We start from the raw sequence: 20,416 nt of genomic DNA on the forward strand, positions 1-20,416 counted from the left end.
TTGCTAGCCATCACAACTATTTGTTATCTGTTCTTTAATTTTAAAATGTCAGTTACCTTTCAGAGAGCAGAAAAATGCCTTATGTGCCCACCCATGCACCATGGGCAACAAATATTTGGAATGAAAAGTCAGTGACCAAGCATTTCAGATAGTATGTTAAATACAATACCACAAACAGGGTTGAAAAAGTGCAAAATCTCAAAGACATCAAAAAATCAAAAGCTGTTGATGCATAATTTGAACACTGATGTTCAAACCATGCCTATGTTTTCCACCATATAGATGGGGAGCAGCGTAAAATCAGTCAGGTAATATGGTAATCCTAATTCCTGCAATCACTGCTTTTCAATTAGTGGTGTAAGAACAATATAATCCATACATAATATTTATGTAATATCAAAAATTACAGGTGCTGTGGAGCAGGACCAATATATAATGAGGGGTGATTCCAGAGAAGTCTACTCAAGTTGTATGCAGGCTAAACTATAGAATGCCAATCAGGGACTTTAGGGTTATTAAACTGCTAATTAAAATGCTCATAATTCTTCTTCCTTGCTGTTTGTTTCATACTTGGTTGAATGTGACTGGTATGGAGTACATTGCTAAATATAACTGAGTGCCTTCTGATAGACTAGGTAATGGAAGAATATCAAAAAGGAGGAAGCTGACTGCTTGTGAACATGAAAATGAAAAGCAACCCAGCATCTGGTCGTTCAGTAGATAACTGTTGCTGTGGTGAAGATATAACTTTTTGCCATATTTTTCATGTATCTAAGAATAAAAGATAAAAGTTAATTTGTATTCCTTTAAGATATATTATTATAACAATGAAATTCACATGCAAGATGTCTGAGAGTTTTGTTCCCATTGCCATCCTTTCTTTGACCTGGGTCTTTCAGATTAGGTCTCTTAACCCAATCTGCAATTAATATTTTTACTTGAAAATTACGTTCATACAGGACCTTCCAATGACAGACTTCAGAATGGATTTTTAATTCACAAGTTCTATTAACTCTTTATTGCTTAATTTTAGTGAATTTAAAATCTTTAGAGAGAAAAGTGTATTGATTTGCAAACAGTCTTACAAGAAACAGTATGAATAACTTTAGTGGATTTATTTTCTAATGGGAGAAGGACATGATCCCTGCAATCTTTACAAATGCATGGCAAGCAATAGATAAAATTCTGGACTTCATTTTGTATGCAACATTTGAAATGAGAGCTACTCCACCTTTGCTACTGGAAAATTTGGCTGAAAACTGATTTTGGCCTTGTCTATAGAGATATTTAACCCTTCACAAACATCAGAAAGTACTAAAACTTACCCTGAATTCACTTAAACAAACCTAAGACATTTATAAATCTTGAATTTTAGTGCTTGAGCTCTTGTCTCTCAGAATCAACTTGGCCTACACTCAGCCTCAGAGTCCTGATGCTGCATATCGTGACATCTGGATGTTTGTCAAAACCAGCCTCAACTCATGTCCTGACAAGGAACATGTCCCGGGAAAGGTCATCTGAAAGTCCATTCCAGAAGATGAGCAACTTGAACAAAGCACTTTATCATTTTTCAGCTGAAGAGAAATTTGTCCGTTGTCAGGACAGTCTTCTATTGCCGTCCTGATCATCTCAGGTCATGACTGGTGATCAGGGAAACTGAGAAGTGCTGCCTTCATAAACATTTTTGAGTGCCTGCTGAAAGCATAGCTTGCTCCAACATCTGCACATTACCAATACATCCCTGAGGACAAAATAGTACAGAAAAAAGCAAAAACTTTTAAGGAAAGTTTAATCATAAAGTCCTTATAACTAATAACTTGAAGTGATACGAAATCATAAACTAGTATCTCTAGAGGTATTGCTCCTTGGTAAAACACCATTAATAGTTATAGCACTGTTCAAGTTAACAGAACGTCTAGTTATTAGTACTAGAAAAATTACCTATTTTTTGGATGGGTTTTAATGCATGAAAACTGTATGGAAAAATCACAAATTTAGTGTGCATGAAAAAAGAAAAGTAGTTTGAACGCTGTGCAAAATGTCTATTAGATAGCCTGAGAAGTTCAGATCTAAATATTTTCCAAATGATCTCAGCTGAAAAAAATAGAAATCGTTATGGTCAGGAGAAGTAGTTGGTCCTAAAGCTCTGAAAACAAACTGTACTGTTAAAATCTGCAGTGCACTTTGTATAGCAAGGGTCTCTGAACAGGAAAACTATTTATATATCACATACAGTAATAACACTTAAGACAGTGAGAACATTATCATAAAGGCTGCCTTTCACATACACTTTATTTGCTTCTGTTAATCTAAACAATCACGTAGTATTCTGATGGTTAGTTGCACTAGAATTCACTTTTAAAAGTGGAAAGTTACATTTGCAGCTTTTTAGTTATAATTAGAGGAAGTATTAAGCACACAGTGCCTACTCAATGATAAAGATATTTCTTCACATTTGAGGACCACAGGATTATAAATTTTAGAAATAAAAAAGAACAATGTAATGAACCCTGAAGTCATCACATATTCATTAATAATTCAATTTAGCAACAGTGCCAGTTTTTTATGATAAGATGAGGGCTGGCTACATTACTACAATTTTTCCTTCTGTGAACATCATATACAGTTATGCCCTTCTACAGCCTAATATCCAGCAGAACTTAGGTGAAACAAAGAACAAGTGAAAATAGATTCTTTCTATCAGAGATTTTTTGGCTTAAAAATAATTTTTTGAAACAGATACATTTATATCAAAGCTTGGTCAGTTTCGGAACATGGCAGAGACAAGAGTTCTTAAAGGTGCACCTACATTTCGTGAGACATTTCTTAAGCTGGTAGAAAGAATTTATCTAGTTCCACCAGGCACATGGATTTGTGTATCTATAAGTCCTTGTTCAGCACCTTGGTACAGTAGATGTCTGTAGACCTGGCAGACCTCAAAATTTGAAACAATGCCAAAGACTTACAATGGCTCCTGAAACCTGGGGTGAGGAAATCCTTATATTCTTCAGCACACATTTGTTTTCCTCCTTCTTCTTCACTTCTACTTATTATATTTCCCTTCAAATTTCCCACATATCTTTAGGACCCCCTACTTACAAAATGTACTGTCAGATATGTGTGTGGTACTTGACTAACACTAAGGAAAAAGGATGTATGTCTAGAAACTGATGCAGGAAGATTCCTATTCCTAGGAAAAGTAGGTTACTGGTGGTATTTTAGGAAAGTTAAAACATTTTCTCCTCTCAGTAGTAACGTTCTTAAGGTTTAAAGTTCTTATTTTTCTGTGACTGTTTTTAATGATAGAAGATTCCTTTAATTCCAATTTCATTCATAATTTGGGAACTCCTAAGTCTTCACTGGGGAACCTAAAGATACAAACTAGCAAAATTCCATCGGTATTTTGCTGTAAGGTTCCAGTAGGTTGGATAGTGGTGGTGGAGGAAATGAACTGTACTGGAGAGAGCTGTATGAATTATTACTCTGTCTCAGTGCTGCTTGTGAGAGTTTGGCAAGTTAGTATGTCCTTTGCTGAGTTTCCTCTCTGAGCTATGAAGGTTTGGATGGTTCTGGAAATAAAAAGCCAGCAGAAGATACCGAAACATCCCCCCACCATCCTGATCTAAAGACTGGGTAACTTTTCCATAAGGATCCATGTTCCTTTTTTAAAATGGACTAAGAAAGGAGCTAGTTTTGGATAACTGAATTTGAGACACATTTAAAAAAGCCAAGAATTTAAAGGTTGAAATGAGTATGCAATCCTTCATTTATTCTTTTATGCCATTTTTAGTAGAATGAGGTAAGTTAGGGACGGAGTGACAGCCTTATCTCTGAATTTTCTTTGCTCTGTCTGGCTTTGTATCAACTTTAATGCTAATCAGATAATAATGGAAGGACAGTTCTTGATTTATACTTCAGGAAATAATACTGTACTTAAAAAATTGGAAACGAAGTATAAACATGCACCTCAGAAGGGATTCAGAGCCAAGGCCAAAGCAGCTCTCCTATCAAGTTTAGAATTCTCTTTTATAAGGAATTCAGCTTTCACTGTAGTACTATTATTACTTTTTTTTTCAAAGGTGGCTATGGGTATGTGTGACTGCATACAACATTTCGATCAGATCTGGCCTCTGGAAATAGCCTTTCTGGGAGCAACTCCTGGAAACAAGACTCTTCTGTGGAAGCTCCCTGAGGTGGCTTCTAGGCACTGTGGTAAGAGCAATAACAATAACAGGAGCAGATGGAAAACTGCAGTGATGGGCTCTCTGATGACCGTATACTTTTTGTTAGGGGTTTCATGCTGAACCTAAGATTTTGGGGACATGAGGTCTTGTTTCAAGCCATATGCTGCCTGCCAAGATATTAGTTGTTTCCTGGTCATTTAACCACCTAACACTCTGGCTGAATATTAGAAACTCTTTTCTAATTAAGCCCAAGCGAACTTCATCAGCATAATACAAATAGTTTAACACAGTTAAGTAAGAGCTTCAATTTTTGTCCAGATTCTTACCCTACTTTCTTGCTGGGGACACAGCATAGCGCTTGGCTGAGTCATCTATTCGTAAAGTAAGCATTTAAATAAATAAGCTGGGGGAAGGGGGCAAGAATGGGAGAGAGCAGGGGCAGGGGAGTGTTTCCCCGTTCTCCCGGTACTGCTTCACCTCATACTTTTAGGCAGGAGAATCAGCTCCTGAAAGATTCCCTTGTCTTCTATATTGCCAGCCATGGCCTCTGGATACCTTGTGTAATAAAGCTATATTAATACGGCTTGGCTTCTTAGCCTGGTTAGTACCTACAAGCACTGCAAACTTAAGGTAGCTGTACTAATCAAGATTCAATTAGAAGTTTATTAGAGCTCTGGCTTCTGTGCTTACTTTGAGAATAGATCAGTAGATACTTTTGGAAAAGTCTGGTCCAGAAGCATAACTCTTCAAATTAAAATTAAGTACTAAATACGTTTACTTAGTTAACAATATGTTAAAAATGAATCACTGCAAAATGCATTTTATATCCCTCTTGATTGTTACAGTCTGTGTCAACATGGGCAAGTGCCTGCAATAATTATGTAACAAGATTTTGTAAGAACTTTCTTTTGTGGCCTCTTAAAATCACATCCATAGAAATAAAATTCCTTGTTAAGAGTTCCCTGGGCCAGCTGACAAGATTAAAGATTAAGTATCGCCAGCAACCTGAATCGCTGGTTACTAATTTAACAGTATAACTCCATTGGAGTTCTTACCATCCTCTCAGCTAGAGTCTGTGGAATGATGTTCTTGTTTTTGGATCACAGCTAAAAATCCGGAATAAGGATTTGTTTCAGCGAGGTCTTCATTGTGTTCCCAGTTAGTATGTCCATGCTGGTTTATTTAGCCAGTATTTTAATTACCCTGGATATGATGGAAAGATTTTATATGCCCTGTCAAAAGAACAAAGGGCGGCTATGATTTGGCTATGTAACAAGTGCAGTTTTAGCCCAAAATCAGCTTTCTCCTTGGAAAGGATTTCATACCTTGCGCTGGTTTTGGCTGGGATAGAGTTAATTTTCTTCGCAGAAGCTAGTATGGGGCTATGTTTTGGATTTGTGTGTAAAACAGTGTTGATAATAGAGGGATGTTTTTGTTACTGCTGAGCAGTGCTTACACAGAGTCAAGGCCTTTTCTGCTTCTCACCCCACCCCACCAGCGAGTATGCGGGGTGTGCACAAGAAGTTGGGAGGGTACACAGCTGGGACAGCTGACCCCAACTGACCAAAGGGATATTCCACACCATGTGACATCATGCTCAGCATATAAAGCTGGAGGAAGAAGAAGGAAGGGGGGATGTTTGGAGTGATGGCGTTTGTCTTCCCAAGTAACAGTAACGTGTGATGGAGTCCTGCCTTCCTGGAGATGAGATGGCTGAACACCTGATTCTCTCCCCCATCCCACCCAGGGGGGAGTCAGTGAGCGGCTGTGTGATGCTTAGGTGCTGGCTGGGGTTAAACAACGACATACCTGATTGCTTCTAGGGCTTCAAGAAAATTATGTATGAGTGCCCAGAACAGGTCCAGAATTTTGATAGCCTTCAGCTAAGGGTTACATGAGTTAAAGTTAAATGCAAAGAATATCTTTTAATGAGAATAACTGAAGACTGGAACAGTCCCAAGAAGGTTAAGATTTTAGAGCTAACATTAACAGAAAGTTAAACAAGATGCTAGCAAAAGTAATAATGCTTGAACTCCAGAAAATTCTTTTCAAAGCCTCAAGTTTTCAAGCTCTCAGTGAGCTTACTTACACTCTGCCTATAACTTTTGCATTTTTCACCTGTATGTTTGTATTTCATATTGATCTAACCAACTCTAGTGATGCCCCATTCAGCATGGGATAATAGATCTGCACTCAGAAGTAGCAGAGCGAAAGAAATTTCTTGCCCCTATGTATTTCCCTCGAAATTAGCTAACTCGCCCAGAACTGCTAGAGGAAAATGAGAAATGGGCAAGAAAGGGTTGTATTCTGCAGTGCTAAAAGAGACAACCGAATGTAGATGGAGCAGCTCATTGTCCCTCAGTTTGCAGCAGGAGACTAACTTGCCAACCCAGCTGAGAGCTTTGTTTGGAACTGCCAGGCAGGAATACTGCTTATTTTAAGCTGTCATGGAGCGAGTTTCTTGGCTGACTGTCAAGCATCTATGGCAACTGGCTAAGGCTGCACCTGCACCTGTGCAAGGAATATCATCCATTATTCTGAAAGACCTGCAATGAATTTCTTTTGGGTGGGAGCAAGAATAAGCTGCTATGTAGTCTAAGTGTTAATTTTTGCATGGGACCTCCTGTGGTATTGCAGTCCTTTCTGGAAACCAGGGAACAAGCTGGTCCCTCAAGCAGCCTTGTACCCTTTAAAATCACATTATGGCAGAGCCCAATATACTAGCTAAGATCAACTTTTGCTGACACAGGTAAGAAATGGTGGAAATATGTATAGGTGGAGCGAGAAGGTCTTGCGTGGAATTAGAAAAGTAGTGGTACTAACTGCAGATGCATAACAGAGATCTGTGTTGATTTTGTTTAACCCCTGATAAAACTCGTGCAGGAAGAGTTACCATAGCAACAAGGTCCAAATCAGACTAGCATGAACTAAATAAAGGCTGAGATAACAGAATCCCATTTTTAGCACTCTAAAAGGGAGAAAATCGCTGATGATCACACTAAAGATGGAAACAATACAGTGTCAAGCTGCATAATACGCTAGTAGGTCAACAGCTGAAAGTAAAGAATGCCAGCAGAAAGGCAATTTCATGAGCAACCCGCCCCCCCAATTACAAATCAATAAGAATTTAGTGAGATGTAAAATATCAAAATATAAAAGTGAGAATGCTGGGTGTCTCTATCCTCTTCAAAGTGTAGTTCTGAAATCAAAATATGATTGTTAAAAGTCATCATACAACACACATTTTTTATCTGTAAGAATACTGTGACCAGAAATGCATTTGCCAGCTGTGTGTTCAGGAACTCTGCCTTTTCTACTCCAGTTCTTCTGAGGCACTCTGCAGGATCATCCCCAAATATTTATCATTATAGACTAACTATGCTGGATCAAAATATGATGCCACTCCCTCCTATATGTAAAGTGTTGAAATCAATAGAATATTACTTTACAAGCCAGTAGTAACCTCTAGTACTCTACAACCTCATACAGGATGCAGGATGGGCCACAAAAAAGTGACATTGAAGGTCTATGACTACGAGGTGTCTGCTGCAGCTATGGCAACATATAGAGAATCTGAACAGGGACCAGAGAGGGGCAGTAAGCCAATGGGCCAAAAGTATACTCAGTTCTCGGCAAAGGACTCTTATGATTGCATCTTCTCCTCAGGTGGAATTCCAATGTATTGCACTTCCGTCTAACTCAGACATTACCATACACTCTACAGTCATTACCAGATACTATACAGTCATTACCTGACATTACAGTCATTGTCTCTTGTTCCCCAATGGTGCAAGTTTTTTTTTTCAAAGACAAAACTGTGGGAAATTATATTCTTTTGAAAGTAATGCAAATAAATGCCTCCAAGTGGATGTTCAGTGTAATCTACTGGGCAAGAACCATAAAAGCCTAAGGGTCTTGGTACCACATTGACACCTGAGGAGCCTATTTGTAATTCTGCAGCAGGCACAACATGAAATATCACTTCCATCTTGTCTAGGTGGCAGCATATGTTTTCTCCTAAGAAATGTGAAGGTTATTCAGGCAAAGCGCCTCTGTCAACAGATTCTTTGTGAAGAGCAGATTGAATATTTCATGGGGACATTTTCCTGACAGATTTGTTGTCAGTCTTGGCTTCCTGCCCTAAAGACGCTTCTTTGATCGAATGGCAATGTCATTGTTCTGAGTAGCCACACTCTGGATTAAAGTCTTTCTTCATCGAGCATTATACCTGCTATGTACGTTTAAAGTGTTCCCATTTATTATCAGCTACTCTGCAACTCCAAAATTGGTATTACGCTGCATTTAGGATTGGGGTTTAACTGTGGAGTATGAAAGACAGGCACACCAGCAACAGTAATTTGTCAGACAAACTGTTGGACCATAAAAGTGTAATGTTATTCAAGGAATTATACATAAAAATGAAAAACTGGTGAGTATCAGTTTAGCTGTCTTCATGACTCTTGCTGTCTGACCACATCTACAGTTCCTGGTATTTAGCAGTACTGGATATTGGTGTCATAGTTTAATATTTCAATGAATTTTTCTTCATTGGGATTACTCCCAAAAGCCTCTAAGGTGAACATAAGCACATAAAATGTTACCTGAACTCTTGCCAGGACAACGATTTACACATTACCATATGAATCAAAATCTGACTATGGTGAATCTACTGTGTCCTGAAAACAAAATATTTTAATTCCAGGGAGAAACACTACCTAGCATCAAGGTCAATAAAGCACTTTGCTCATGAAATAAAATCAAGGCTGCTAATAAATAATCCAATAGACTAGCTTCTCCAAACAGTTCAAAACATGGTGTCTCAGAAAATAGATATTAAGAGGTAATATACATATATATATGTATATCTCAAGGGCAATAAGGTAGCTTAGTGTTTGAACAGCTCTGCACTGATAGGTGTGAAGTCATGGGAAGGTGAAACTGATATCCTCTAGTCGTATCTAACCATATAGGGGACAATGCACAGACTGTTTTTGCGGCTCAGCTGGATTTTCAAGAGCTGCTACAGTAACAGCCAACATGGGACCCTAACGTACCCAGCATTACCAAGTGAAATACCAATCAATAATGAAGCAGTGCTGTCTAATGTAAGAAATGAAGTTAATTACCTTTCTCTATTTCACTTTGAAAGGACAATTTCCGTCTTCGTAGTTTGCAGTTATCTCCATCTGTATCATTAGTAGTTTGTGATCTTATTACGAGGTCAGACTTGATTAATGAAATATGAAACATAATGACAGATTAGTCCCATCTAAAGAGAGCAGGTTTTCAATAGGTGATTCACTGTTAATCATGTTCAAGCTTTAAGAAAGGCAATATTACACAAGTCAGTCTGCATCCACCTCTCCATCCCCAACTAATGGGTTTGCTCAATGCTAACATTAAAAAGTTCATGGAGATTGAGCAAAACCAACAATGTCACCACCTGATGGTGAAACAAAAGTATCCTGATAATCAGTTCACGTGGAAAGACATGCGTTCATGTGTTATCAGCTTCCTGAACTTGCACAGATGTGGTTTAAGTAATCTTAGAGAAATTAATGAAAAAAAAATTGAATAACCTCTAACAGAGAATGTATACTATTGCAAGAAGTAACGTGGTAACTGATTGTAATTAGATTTATATTTAACTACATGGTAATGATTATAAAGGTTAAATTTTACAACAATAAATATAAGGCTGACAAACACCAGACACTTTACCCCTCGTTATTTTATCTTTCTAGACCCTCCCTTCCTCTCAGATTCAGTTCATTCAGATACTTATTTCCATAGGAGAACACAATGTTTTTTTCTATCCATCTTATAGAAGATGGATGTGCTTTTTTTTTGTCATAATAAATACAAGATGCATTTAACTCTTCTTTCTACTTATTTAAAACTGAGAAATTTACAAATAAGCAAATATAACACCAGTTATGCTTTTTGTGTACATACCCATGGCATTGGCTTCAGCCTACTTCCCTTCCCTGTGCTAGTGAGGTTTCCCATACCACTCAAGTAAGCAGATTTGCATGTGGGAGAAGGGCAGAGGGAAAGAAGTGGGAAGATTTTACATATTTCTCTATTCCCTTCATTGTAAACCTGGTGAGTAAGGTGCTTCAGTGGTGGCCCACTGGTAGAATAACTGCAGGAAGGAAAAGGCACTTTTACATAAATAGGAGGACAGGAGCAGAAGGTGAGGCAGAAGCACCTATTATTCAGATAACAAATCTGGATCTGAGTGATGCTTTGAAGATCAGAATGTGCCCATCACTTCTTTTTGGGGATGATTTTCTGGATTGCAATAGACAGTGGAAGGCAAGTGGAATTGCTAGAGAAAACTGATTTTGCAAGCTCAGAGGCATGGATGAGCCTGTCCTCCCTTCTCTGTCTCTGTGAAGTCTAGCGATTTTTTCTTAGTGGCTGGTACAGCAGTAAGAAGTAACAACTGAAAACTTTCTAAGCAACATGAGCAGTGAGAACTTTCTTTATGTATTCTACACCACAACACAGAAGATGGAATTTTGTTTCAGTTTTCTCAGATCTAAGGAAAAAACAATGATAAAATATTGATGACATGTAATTGCAGGAAATAATTGCTCAGACTAAAATCGTTAATGTGGATTTATCGTCAAGGAATTTTTCAAATATGTGGATTTTCAGTTTTAACTTAAACTTATCACTAGACTATAAATTCATTGTATTGTATTTCACATGTAATTAATAATGATGACCTTTTCAATAAACACAAAAGGATGACTTTTAAAATAAAGAATAGAATTGGTCTTTTATTTTCAGAACAATTTTTTATTAAAAAAAAGGCTCAACATAAAAAGAAGTGACATTTCTTGTCAGAAGTTATATTTGTTTTAATTTTTTAAAGATCCACATGTGATTAGCAAAGATGTCCCTATCACTTACAGCCCAAAACTTAGTGTTCTTTATCTCCTTGTTTCTCAGAAGGCCTTTGACGCCAAATTATGTTAGTTCCTTCTCACTGAACCTCTGTTTTTCCTTAAAAGTATAGCCAGAAACCACAAAATGGCAGTATCTCAGAAATAATGAAACGTAAACTGAGGGCAGTGTAGTCCATATTTGGTGGTCAGTGCTGGTGTACCCTGCAACTTTCAAGGGAAAGCTTTAGCCTCAGTAACATGAGCTAGGCAATAGCATTTCCCCTCTCCCCTCCTGGCTAAACTTCCCCTTTCTTTCCCAATTCAGACTGACCGTGGCAGTCTGAAATAATGAAACACTGGTAATTTTCCCATTTTCCTGAAGATGCAGTCTGGGCAAAAGGGGACACTTAGGAGAGTCACTGTGGGAAAAAGAGACCAAGAAATCCCTGCAAATCTGGAGAATGAGTGAAATTTGAAAATTCCCTCGTATGCTTTTAGTCTCCTAGGAGGTAGGGTGCACTCCAAGATAAGAGAATTAACAATTCATGTCTGAAAGGCAATTAAATATTTTCTATTGTTAGACACAGAATGAACCTGGATAATCTGATTTATCTTTATTTTATGGCTGTACAATTATATTTAGTGCCAAAAGTTCCCCTTGTGGTGACCCAGGTTATAGTCATCTGAAAAAAACGTATTTTCCATGGCTTTAACAAAACATCCAAAAATCCCCCTGGCTGAAACTTTAATGCTCTTTAAATATAGAACCAAATCCTGTTAGGTTAACATCATCTGAATCATTTCATTGACTTCTGCTGCGCTTAACTGACTTCAGTAGGAGCAATCAGGTGAGTATATTTTTTAAAAATAGGATTTGGCCTCAGGCTTTTAGCTTTTCATTTTGCTAACCTTGGTTTTTCGATTGCTATTTTCAAGTTTTGTTACTGTGGGACAGATTTGGCCCAATATTAAGAAAAAAAAAAAAATCACTTATTGCATGTACCTTTGCAGTTTCATCTCTCAGATTAAAAGTCAGTTCTAGATTGGTGAGGAAGAGATCAGAAAATTCAGGGTACATGTCCAAAACTTCTAGTAGATCTTCTCGCTGGATCTTATGCAAGTCACAGTAAGTTAAAGCTCTCACATCTGCATTCGACTTTCCTGGTTTTGCATAAAGATGTACCATCTCTCCAAAAATATCATTTTTCCCTGCAGAAACAAAATTAGATGGAGATTATTATTTTAAACATGAACATAAACTGAAAAAATATTTCAGTTTTTCTTCAGTTCCATCAAAACAGCATGACTAGAGCAGGTTCCTTTGTCCTTTCTCATAAAAACATTATTTGCTGATTTAAATCATATTCTTATGATGACAAAGATGTAATTTCTGTTGTTCATTAGAGTCCAGGACCTGTCTGGCCTGCAATCTCATTTTGTTAAGAATTACATGAAGAAACAGACCATACTTGAAATATATTTTAGTAGAAAATGACTTAGTTTTTATCTTTTTCAGAGGGAATGCAAAACTTCCAAGATGCAGAAGTTGTTTTGAAGAAGCTCTTTAAACATAGCTGCTTGTATTTTGATACTATTACAATTCTTTCCATCAATGTTGACACATTTGCAGTACCTGTTTGCTAAAATTGTCATCTCTATTTAATTGCTCGTTTTCCCCAAATCTGCACCTAACCTTCACAAATGCAGAGCAGCTGCAGCCGTAGACCTGTGCAAAATATGCTCTAAACTAAGGATTGCAGGGCTTACCTGCAAAATGTGGTTTAGGGGAGAACTGGGAAAACACTTGTGGAAAAGAATAGTGGTCATCATAGCAACTGAGAAGCAGTAGACTGCCAAAAAAGAATACAGGGGTGATTTTGCCTCTCTGTTAAACATTTGTGGCTTTTATATTAGGTTACTGCAAGTAGTTCTGGTTTCTCCACTTTCAAAAAAGGAAGCTGAAAACTGGGTGAGCAAGCAGCTAAAAGACGCAAAAAATAATTTAAGGGCTGATTTACAGTGAGGATCTTAAAAAGCACAGTCTGTTTAGCTTACCAACAGGAAGATTAAGAGGTAACCTGGTTATATTGCATATATCCTTATAGAAAGGAAAAAAATTACTCAGTACTAAATGCCTCTAGAATATAATAAGGAATGCATAGCAAGAACCAATGGAAAGAAATTGAAGCAAGATAATTTTATACTGGAAATAAAGCACACACTTTTAACAATAAAAATGATTAACTGTGGAAATAAACTGTCAAGAAAAGTGATCCCTTTTTCATCTCATTATGTCTTCAGTTCAAAACCTGTTGCTTTTCTTTCATCAAACACAGTTCATTAGACAAAACAGATAGTTAAAGGTATGAAATGTAACAGGAGTCAGTGATATAACAGAGGTTAGCCAATATAATCTAATAGTCCTTCTGACCTTAATGTTTATGAATGCAGAGGTTCCTATTCAAGGCATATAATACCTTCTCTGCAATATGACTATTGACACGATCGCAGTATTTTTCTATCTTATCTGTAAAGCTGAAAGAGGTGGTAGATTCTACGAGGTCCACAGGCATTGTATTTTCTAAGGATTTGGCTCAGAATTACTGTTGTCAGGTCAGTACTGATCAGACCTTACTCAGCGGCATCAGACAGTGCTGACAAGTTGAGGAAAAATGGGGGACAAAACCAACATTTCTCAGAACTCTTTGATTTCTGTGATGAAGTTGCAATACTTGTTAGGCATGGAAACTTCATCCATGCTACCTCTGTTGGACTGAAGTCTTTTTCAACCCCAGAGGACAAAGCACTGAGTGGTTTTTATGTCCATTTCTGTGTAGGTTTTTCAGAAAGAGGAATTAACTAAAAATGTTTGGCTAAGTATTGATAACCTTTGTTAGGTTTCTGTGTGATTTCATTGCAGAGTAATTTTCATTTGTATCACCTTCTATTCTTTTTTAGCAGATACCACAGACCCTGACTGGAGCCAGCTATCAGGCAGGCTCCTGCCTCATGGATCGTGCAACAGATGTGGGCCCACAGAGCAGTTCCTTTCAGCTGCAGGTGTGCACAACTGTTTCTCTTTCTGTCTGGACCACCATTCCCTGGGAGAGAGGGGCTCTGACCTGCGGCCCCTGGTGTGAGGAGCTGTAGGCTGGAAGAGATGCAGTGGCATTGCCCTGCAAATACTTGGATTTCTGCTGCAGTGTGAGAGCACAGGGATGTGGTGTGCGTAACATGCAAAACTTGACCAGTCTGCATCTTTGGTCTGGGAAGAAATTAATAAGTCCTTAAACTTGTCAGTTTTTCTTGATTGTGAGTGCTATAGAAATTTACATGTTTTTGATGTAAGAGATGAAATCCTTGATGAACCACACTGTTCATAATCAGGCGGAGACACTCACACAGGTAAGTAAAAACCTCACAGTGTTATACTTGCATGCTCCCTACTTTGCTTGTGCCTAAAGCTGGCCCAGCTGATGAGGTGCAACAGCATGAGATGACAAATTATCTTGATAACACCATCTAAACCTAGGGAAGAATTGCTGTAGGCACACCTTTGTACTTCTGCTCACGTATCCACCCTGCAAAGTACTAGCAGAATAATCAGTCACAAGTGGATTAATAGCAACATACTGCTACTAGTCCACATTTTGCTTCAGCTACTTTTCTGGCTGTAAGTTCCTACAGTGGGTGATAAACAGAAAGGAGAACATATGAATGATGTTACAGCTGGTGTAGGTTTCCATACAGCAAAATCCTTACTCATCTACTCAATTATTCTTTGTGTTCTTGTTACCTGATATTAAATGGGAGAAACAAATCAGTGGTCTTGTTTAGGTAGGTTTTTAGTTATTTTGCTTTTAAAATTGCTGTAGCTAGTGAAGTCTTATTGGTTCTACATAAGAGCCATCACCAGCAGCAGGTGAGCTCCCAGCTGGATAGAACATTGCTCTGAGCCATCTTCACTGGGAAAGAAAACAAGTTAACTCCCTATGCTATACAAACAAGAACATGTTGATAAGAAATATAGGTAAAACACTGGTGTTATTACACTTAAGTATCAATCTAGATCAGATTAATCTGTTATTCTCTTCTTTTTCTATATGCTCAGTGGGCAGAAGCAGACATTTCCAAAAAACCTCAAAGACATTTTGAATGCCTGAAGTAGATACATGTTTTTCTCCAGTTAGCATATAGGGTCTATGTGTCTCAGTACCCTCATGCACTGTTCAAGAAAAGGGTGTCCTTGACTTTGGCTCTTGCAGCATAATCAGAACTGGAGTAATCTGATATCTGCTCGCCTCAACTTGCAGTTTACCACTTACCTAGGGATAAATCTGACTCACTCCTGCTCTTATATTTTAGATATTCAAGGACATGGGCTCTTTGGTGCACATGAATTAGTGCAGTAATGTAGACTTTGCTCCTTAAACAAATTATTTTGCTGCTTGATTTTAAATAATAGTAAAACATTTACAAATTTCCTTCCCCAGGAACAGCAATGGATATTTCTTTTCAATCCCCTGACTCTTTTAACATGCCTTGTAGTAATCTGCTTACCAAGAATGGCTACAACAATGTCACTCTTAAGGATTTCAATGGAGCCTCTTGACACAAAGTAAAGAGCAGTGAGAACATCTCCACAGTGCACTAAAGTGTCTCCAGGAGGTGCATGTGTTGTCTTAAATTTCATAGCCAAAGCTCGAAGACAGCCTTTACTGGCCCCCCGGAAAGCTTTGCAATTCTGAAGCAAATTTTGGTTGAGGTGCAGACAAATGTCAGCTTGTAAGCATTCTGGAAACCCCTTCAGGACCTGGAAAGACAAGCATAAGGATTTCATGTGAATGCTATGAAAGTTGCTTTATATAATTTTTATGTTTTTTTCCTGGACAGAAAGAAAGAAGTGACATACAAATAGAGGTGGCCCTAAGAGCCGTCAGAGTATTACAATTCAACAAGTGCATAGTGTAATCTATATTGCAAAGCTTATGCAATGTGAATACTAATGTACATACTAATGTATGTAGTGGTTACAAAATTCATTATTAAGATTTCTTTCATTGCAAGAAATGGTATCAGGGTATATGAATGAATATACTGCAGTAAAATAACAAATAAGACAGCTAAAGGGAGAGTTGACGGAATTTCACCTATTTGGACTAATATGTCTATTTCCTTTTTATCAATTATAAAAGTACTACATTTAAGGTAAGAGAGGTTTTTGCCGAAATAACCATGACATTTGTAAAATAAGAGCTATCTGAACAAGATTAGATATTTTTCAGACAGAGGGCATTTCAATGGGATTTTTATGTTAAATATATTCTGCTTGCAAGTGTAGGACTTAGATTTTTATCAGAAAAAGCAACACGTGCCACTGAAACAATGATGTTATGCAGTTTTACATAGGCAGATGATTAGTTCAGCAAACCACAGGGCTAGTTGCTATGGTCCTTGCTCATCTCTTACTCAGAACAATGGGAGTTTGCCTGAAGTAGAACCATGGGATTCCTCTTGGGTACCATGGTAACATGTTAATTTTGTTTAGAAGAAAAAAAGTGAGCTACTTACCACGTGGTCATTATGTGTGAGCTTTTCTAAATTGTCTAGGATCATCTTACCTCTGCTTCTTTTAGAATCAACAAACATTTCTGCTACTGACTTCTATGGGAGTACTGCCCACCTTGTGACTCTGCTGGCTGTGTTAAGGAATGGGCCTGACACCCTTTCTTTCTGTTAAATCCTGTTGTCCGCTGTCAATGATGTTAATGGGTCATATGCTTTCCCTGCGACCGGCTACATCTGTTGCTTATTTCTAAGGACAAAACATGAACTGATGCTACCAGTCTCACAAATATGTGAACAGGATGTGTCTTTTTGTTATTAGAGCAGTCTATTAATTCATTCCTGTTTATCCTCTGCACTGTTTTTCTACAAACATGTAAATATTCCTGCACAGAAAAAAAAATATACAAAATGCATTCACTTGTTGCTATATTAATTCTTACTTCAGCACAATAAAGGTCTGTGCACTCACTCTTATTGCATAAAGATATTCACAACTCGTATCCCTTGCTAGCGAAGATGAATGCGTTTCTGATATGAGGCTTCTGTCCACACAAGCCAAGCTATGATTTACAAATGAAATATTAGTACCTTTAACTGAGTTGAAATGTTTCTATGATTGCTAATGGAAATCAATGCTGTGAAATAACAAACAGAATGTTTTAACACACATATATACAAGAATTTTATGAGCTATAGGGCATTACCACATGAAATTTATACATCCTCAGAAAAAGCCAGCATTCAACAAGAATAAGCAAAAGAAAACATGATAAATGAAAAGCTTTTATGGTGCCACCCTGTTTTCTATCACACCACTAGAAATAGCTTAGTATGCAATTACTCTTTTTATTTTAATGTAATTATATTGAAATAAAAATATTGTGGGTTGTAGCAACTTATTTACTGAATGATACTGAGAAACTGATAACCCAATACGGCTGGTTAATGATACAGGTGGAGAAAAATTGCAGGTATTTATTTTGAAATTGTTCTCTAGTCATGTGAGTAAAAAAGACCTATTTTGAATTAATTCTTTTGCTATATGCCCATCTGAATATAATTTAGACAAGCTCAGGTTTTTATAGGATGTAAAATAGGAAATATATTTTCAATTCAGAGGTACTTACAGGAAAAGATATTCAAATTGTTAGAAAGTCAAGAGCGCAGTCTTAGGATAAATTGTATTAATTTTTCACATCAGCTTTTGTTTATCTCATTTATCAAGGGATTGTACTTTACCATTAAGCAAAAACCATGCAGACCATGTGTGTTGGTTTATATTTCTGAAGATACTTTGGGGATTTCTTTAAAGAAACAATTATTTTGGTAACTAATTTGTACTTCATATGAAACTGTTCTAAAATCATTGTATATTAGTTAATAGTAATTTATATGCCAATAACATCTGAAAGATACTAGCCTCTGTTCAAGTATCTGTGACTAAAAAGTCCCTGCCCCATGGAGCTTACACTCTAAAATAGTTGTTATACATCAGAGAGGAAGAACATTTACTCTTTAATACAATCGTCAAATATCTAGAAGGAAGACAGGTGCCCAAATAACATTGATTTCCAATGGAGTTTTGGAGATTACTCCACTAACACAAGAAAGAAATGCAAGAAAGAAGCTGATCTGAAGATAAATTTGTTAAAACATTGTATTATACTACATTACTAAAAGGAGCTTACCATATAGCGCACATTGTATGTAGTGAGGCATTTAATCCAAGTCCAGTAGCTGACGCTATATAGAATTTGATGTTTCCAAGCCCAGTTTCATGTTGTGCAGTACAGACAACATCTTGTCAACCCAAGCCTCCACGTACATTTCTAATATTCAGATTTTCATTACTTTGAGAAAATATTTCTTATTCATCAATTTTTAGCTTGTGTTAATAAGGAAGTAACTGATTCTCACAGATATCTTTGACTGTCTGTGTAGCGCAGGAACAATTGTACTGAAAATCATGTTCTTATAATGTGGCAATCAATATCAATACATTATGTGTACACATACTGACAACTCTAAGTATTAGAAAATCATCCATGCAGTCTTCAAAATAATGAGATTAGCTTAAAAATAATAAAATTCTAAATATTGTATTTCACTTCATTTGTTGTGAGCTTTTGGAGTCTTTAAACACATTTAAGTCACACTCCAATGTGACAACAAAAATTCAAAATACACTTTTCGAAACAACTAAAAGCCAGCATAATCTTGAAATTACATGAATGCAAGACTAGGTGATGCAAAAATAAAATTATTTTTGAAATAAAATTTTGAAATTGATAAAGCTAGAATTGCTCTTTAAATAGCATTATTCTCAATGACAAATCAAAAATTAATAAATAATTTGAATACAGGTTTGGGTTTCAATTGCTCCATTCTTTCCTGACATATTTCTATTGTTACACTCAGTATCTCCTCAATAGTGACTCCACCGTGCCCTGGTGAGAAAAATCTTGGATTCTCATGGTTAGAATCATAGTTAGAATCAGAACTCATGCATAATTCAAGAGACACAGATCTTCTAAAAAAGAAATGTAACAAGATATAAAATCCCCCTCAACCCTCCCCCCCCCCCCCCCCCAAAAAAAAAAAAAAAAAAAAGGAAAACCAGTTATGATGCTGTGACCATAGGCTCCAGTTGTCTGTCCCTGATAGTTATCAAGCCCAAGTTCAGTCACCTCTTCCTGTCTGGGATAAAACTTATTCCACGTCAAATAACATTGCTTTATCTACTTGGCATGCTTAGAGAGGAGGAAAGCGTCATTCAGCGAGAAGTAAAACTTTTTATGTGGAATAAGTGATTGAAGCTGATGAAGGAATAAGTGAGGATAGTAGGGACACGATTCATATTGCCTTGAAGAATGTGGTCTTTTATAAGTAGAGAGGGAGTCCAGCCTCATTAACTTCTCTTTTTCAAGATGACAACAAGGTATCACTCATACATGTATCAGACACCTTTGTGACAACAGAACTGGAGACATCTATGTGTCCTAACCTCAAACAACTAGCAAATGTTTTGGGCAATGATAACTTAGTTTTGTTTGGATAAGTGATAAGATTCATGACAATTCTTAGATTTTCTCTCCTCAGTTCTGTGACAGGTATTGACATCTGTCCCACAGAAAATATTTAGAAAGCATCCAAGCTGAAGCAAATCAGGATATTAGCTACAATAATTGTCATTAAACATGGAAGTATCATCACATTCTATACCAACAGAATCACAGAATGGTTGAGATTGAAAGGCATCTCTGGAGGTCATCTTGTCCAACCTCCCTGCTCAGTCAGGGCTACCTAGAGCTGGTAGCCCAGGACGGTGTCCAGATGGCTTTTGAATATCTCCAAGGATGGAGACTCCACAACCTCTCTGGGCAACTTGTGTCAGTGCTCAGTCATCCTCACAGTGAAAAAGTGCTTCCTGATGTTTGGATGGAACCTCCTGTTCCAGTTTGTGCCCATTGTCACTGGGCATGACTGAAAAGAGCCTGGTTCCATCTCCTTTACACCCTCCCTTCAGGTTTTTTTTCGCATTGATGAGATCCCCCATGAGCCTTCACTTGTCTGGGCTGAACAGTCCCAGCTTTCTCAGCCTTTCCTAGTATGAGAGATGCTCCAGTCCCTGCAGTCTGGCAGTCATTATTTCTTTAATTCTGCATATAATCTTCTGTCATACATTTTCTCTGTTGAAATATAGGTGGGATCAAACATTAAATGCCAGGCAGCAGTTGAAGGGAGTACAAGAGACCTCTTGTGTGTTGT

At 37.4% G+C, this 20,416-nt stretch overlaps 1 protein-coding gene across 1 annotated transcript in view; it reads right to left on the reverse strand.

Moving 5' to 3' along the window:
- KCNH7 (potassium voltage-gated channel, subfamily H (eag-related), member 7) overlaps positions 1-20,416 on the reverse strand; it is a 245,497-nt gene that overhangs the window by 15,404 nt on the left and 209,677 nt on the right. The window contains exons 10-12 of the mRNA XM_009325389.1: positions 15,641-15,893; positions 12,084-12,289; positions 9,311-9,410 (exon numbers count right to left, since the gene is read on the reverse strand). Of these exons, the coding sequence (XP_009323664.1) occupies positions 9,311-9,410; positions 12,084-12,289; positions 15,641-15,893 (559 nt within the window). The remainder of the gene's footprint in view (positions 1-9,310; positions 9,411-12,083; positions 12,290-15,640; positions 15,894-20,416) is intronic.

The sequence above is a fragment of the Pygoscelis adeliae genome, unplaced genomic scaffold (assembly GCF_000699105.1).
Source record: "Pygoscelis adeliae isolate BGI_AS28 unplaced genomic scaffold, ASM69910v1 Scaffold106, whole genome shotgun sequence".
In the NCBI taxonomy this organism is placed as follows: Eukaryota; Metazoa; Chordata; class Aves; order Sphenisciformes; family Spheniscidae; genus Pygoscelis; species Pygoscelis adeliae.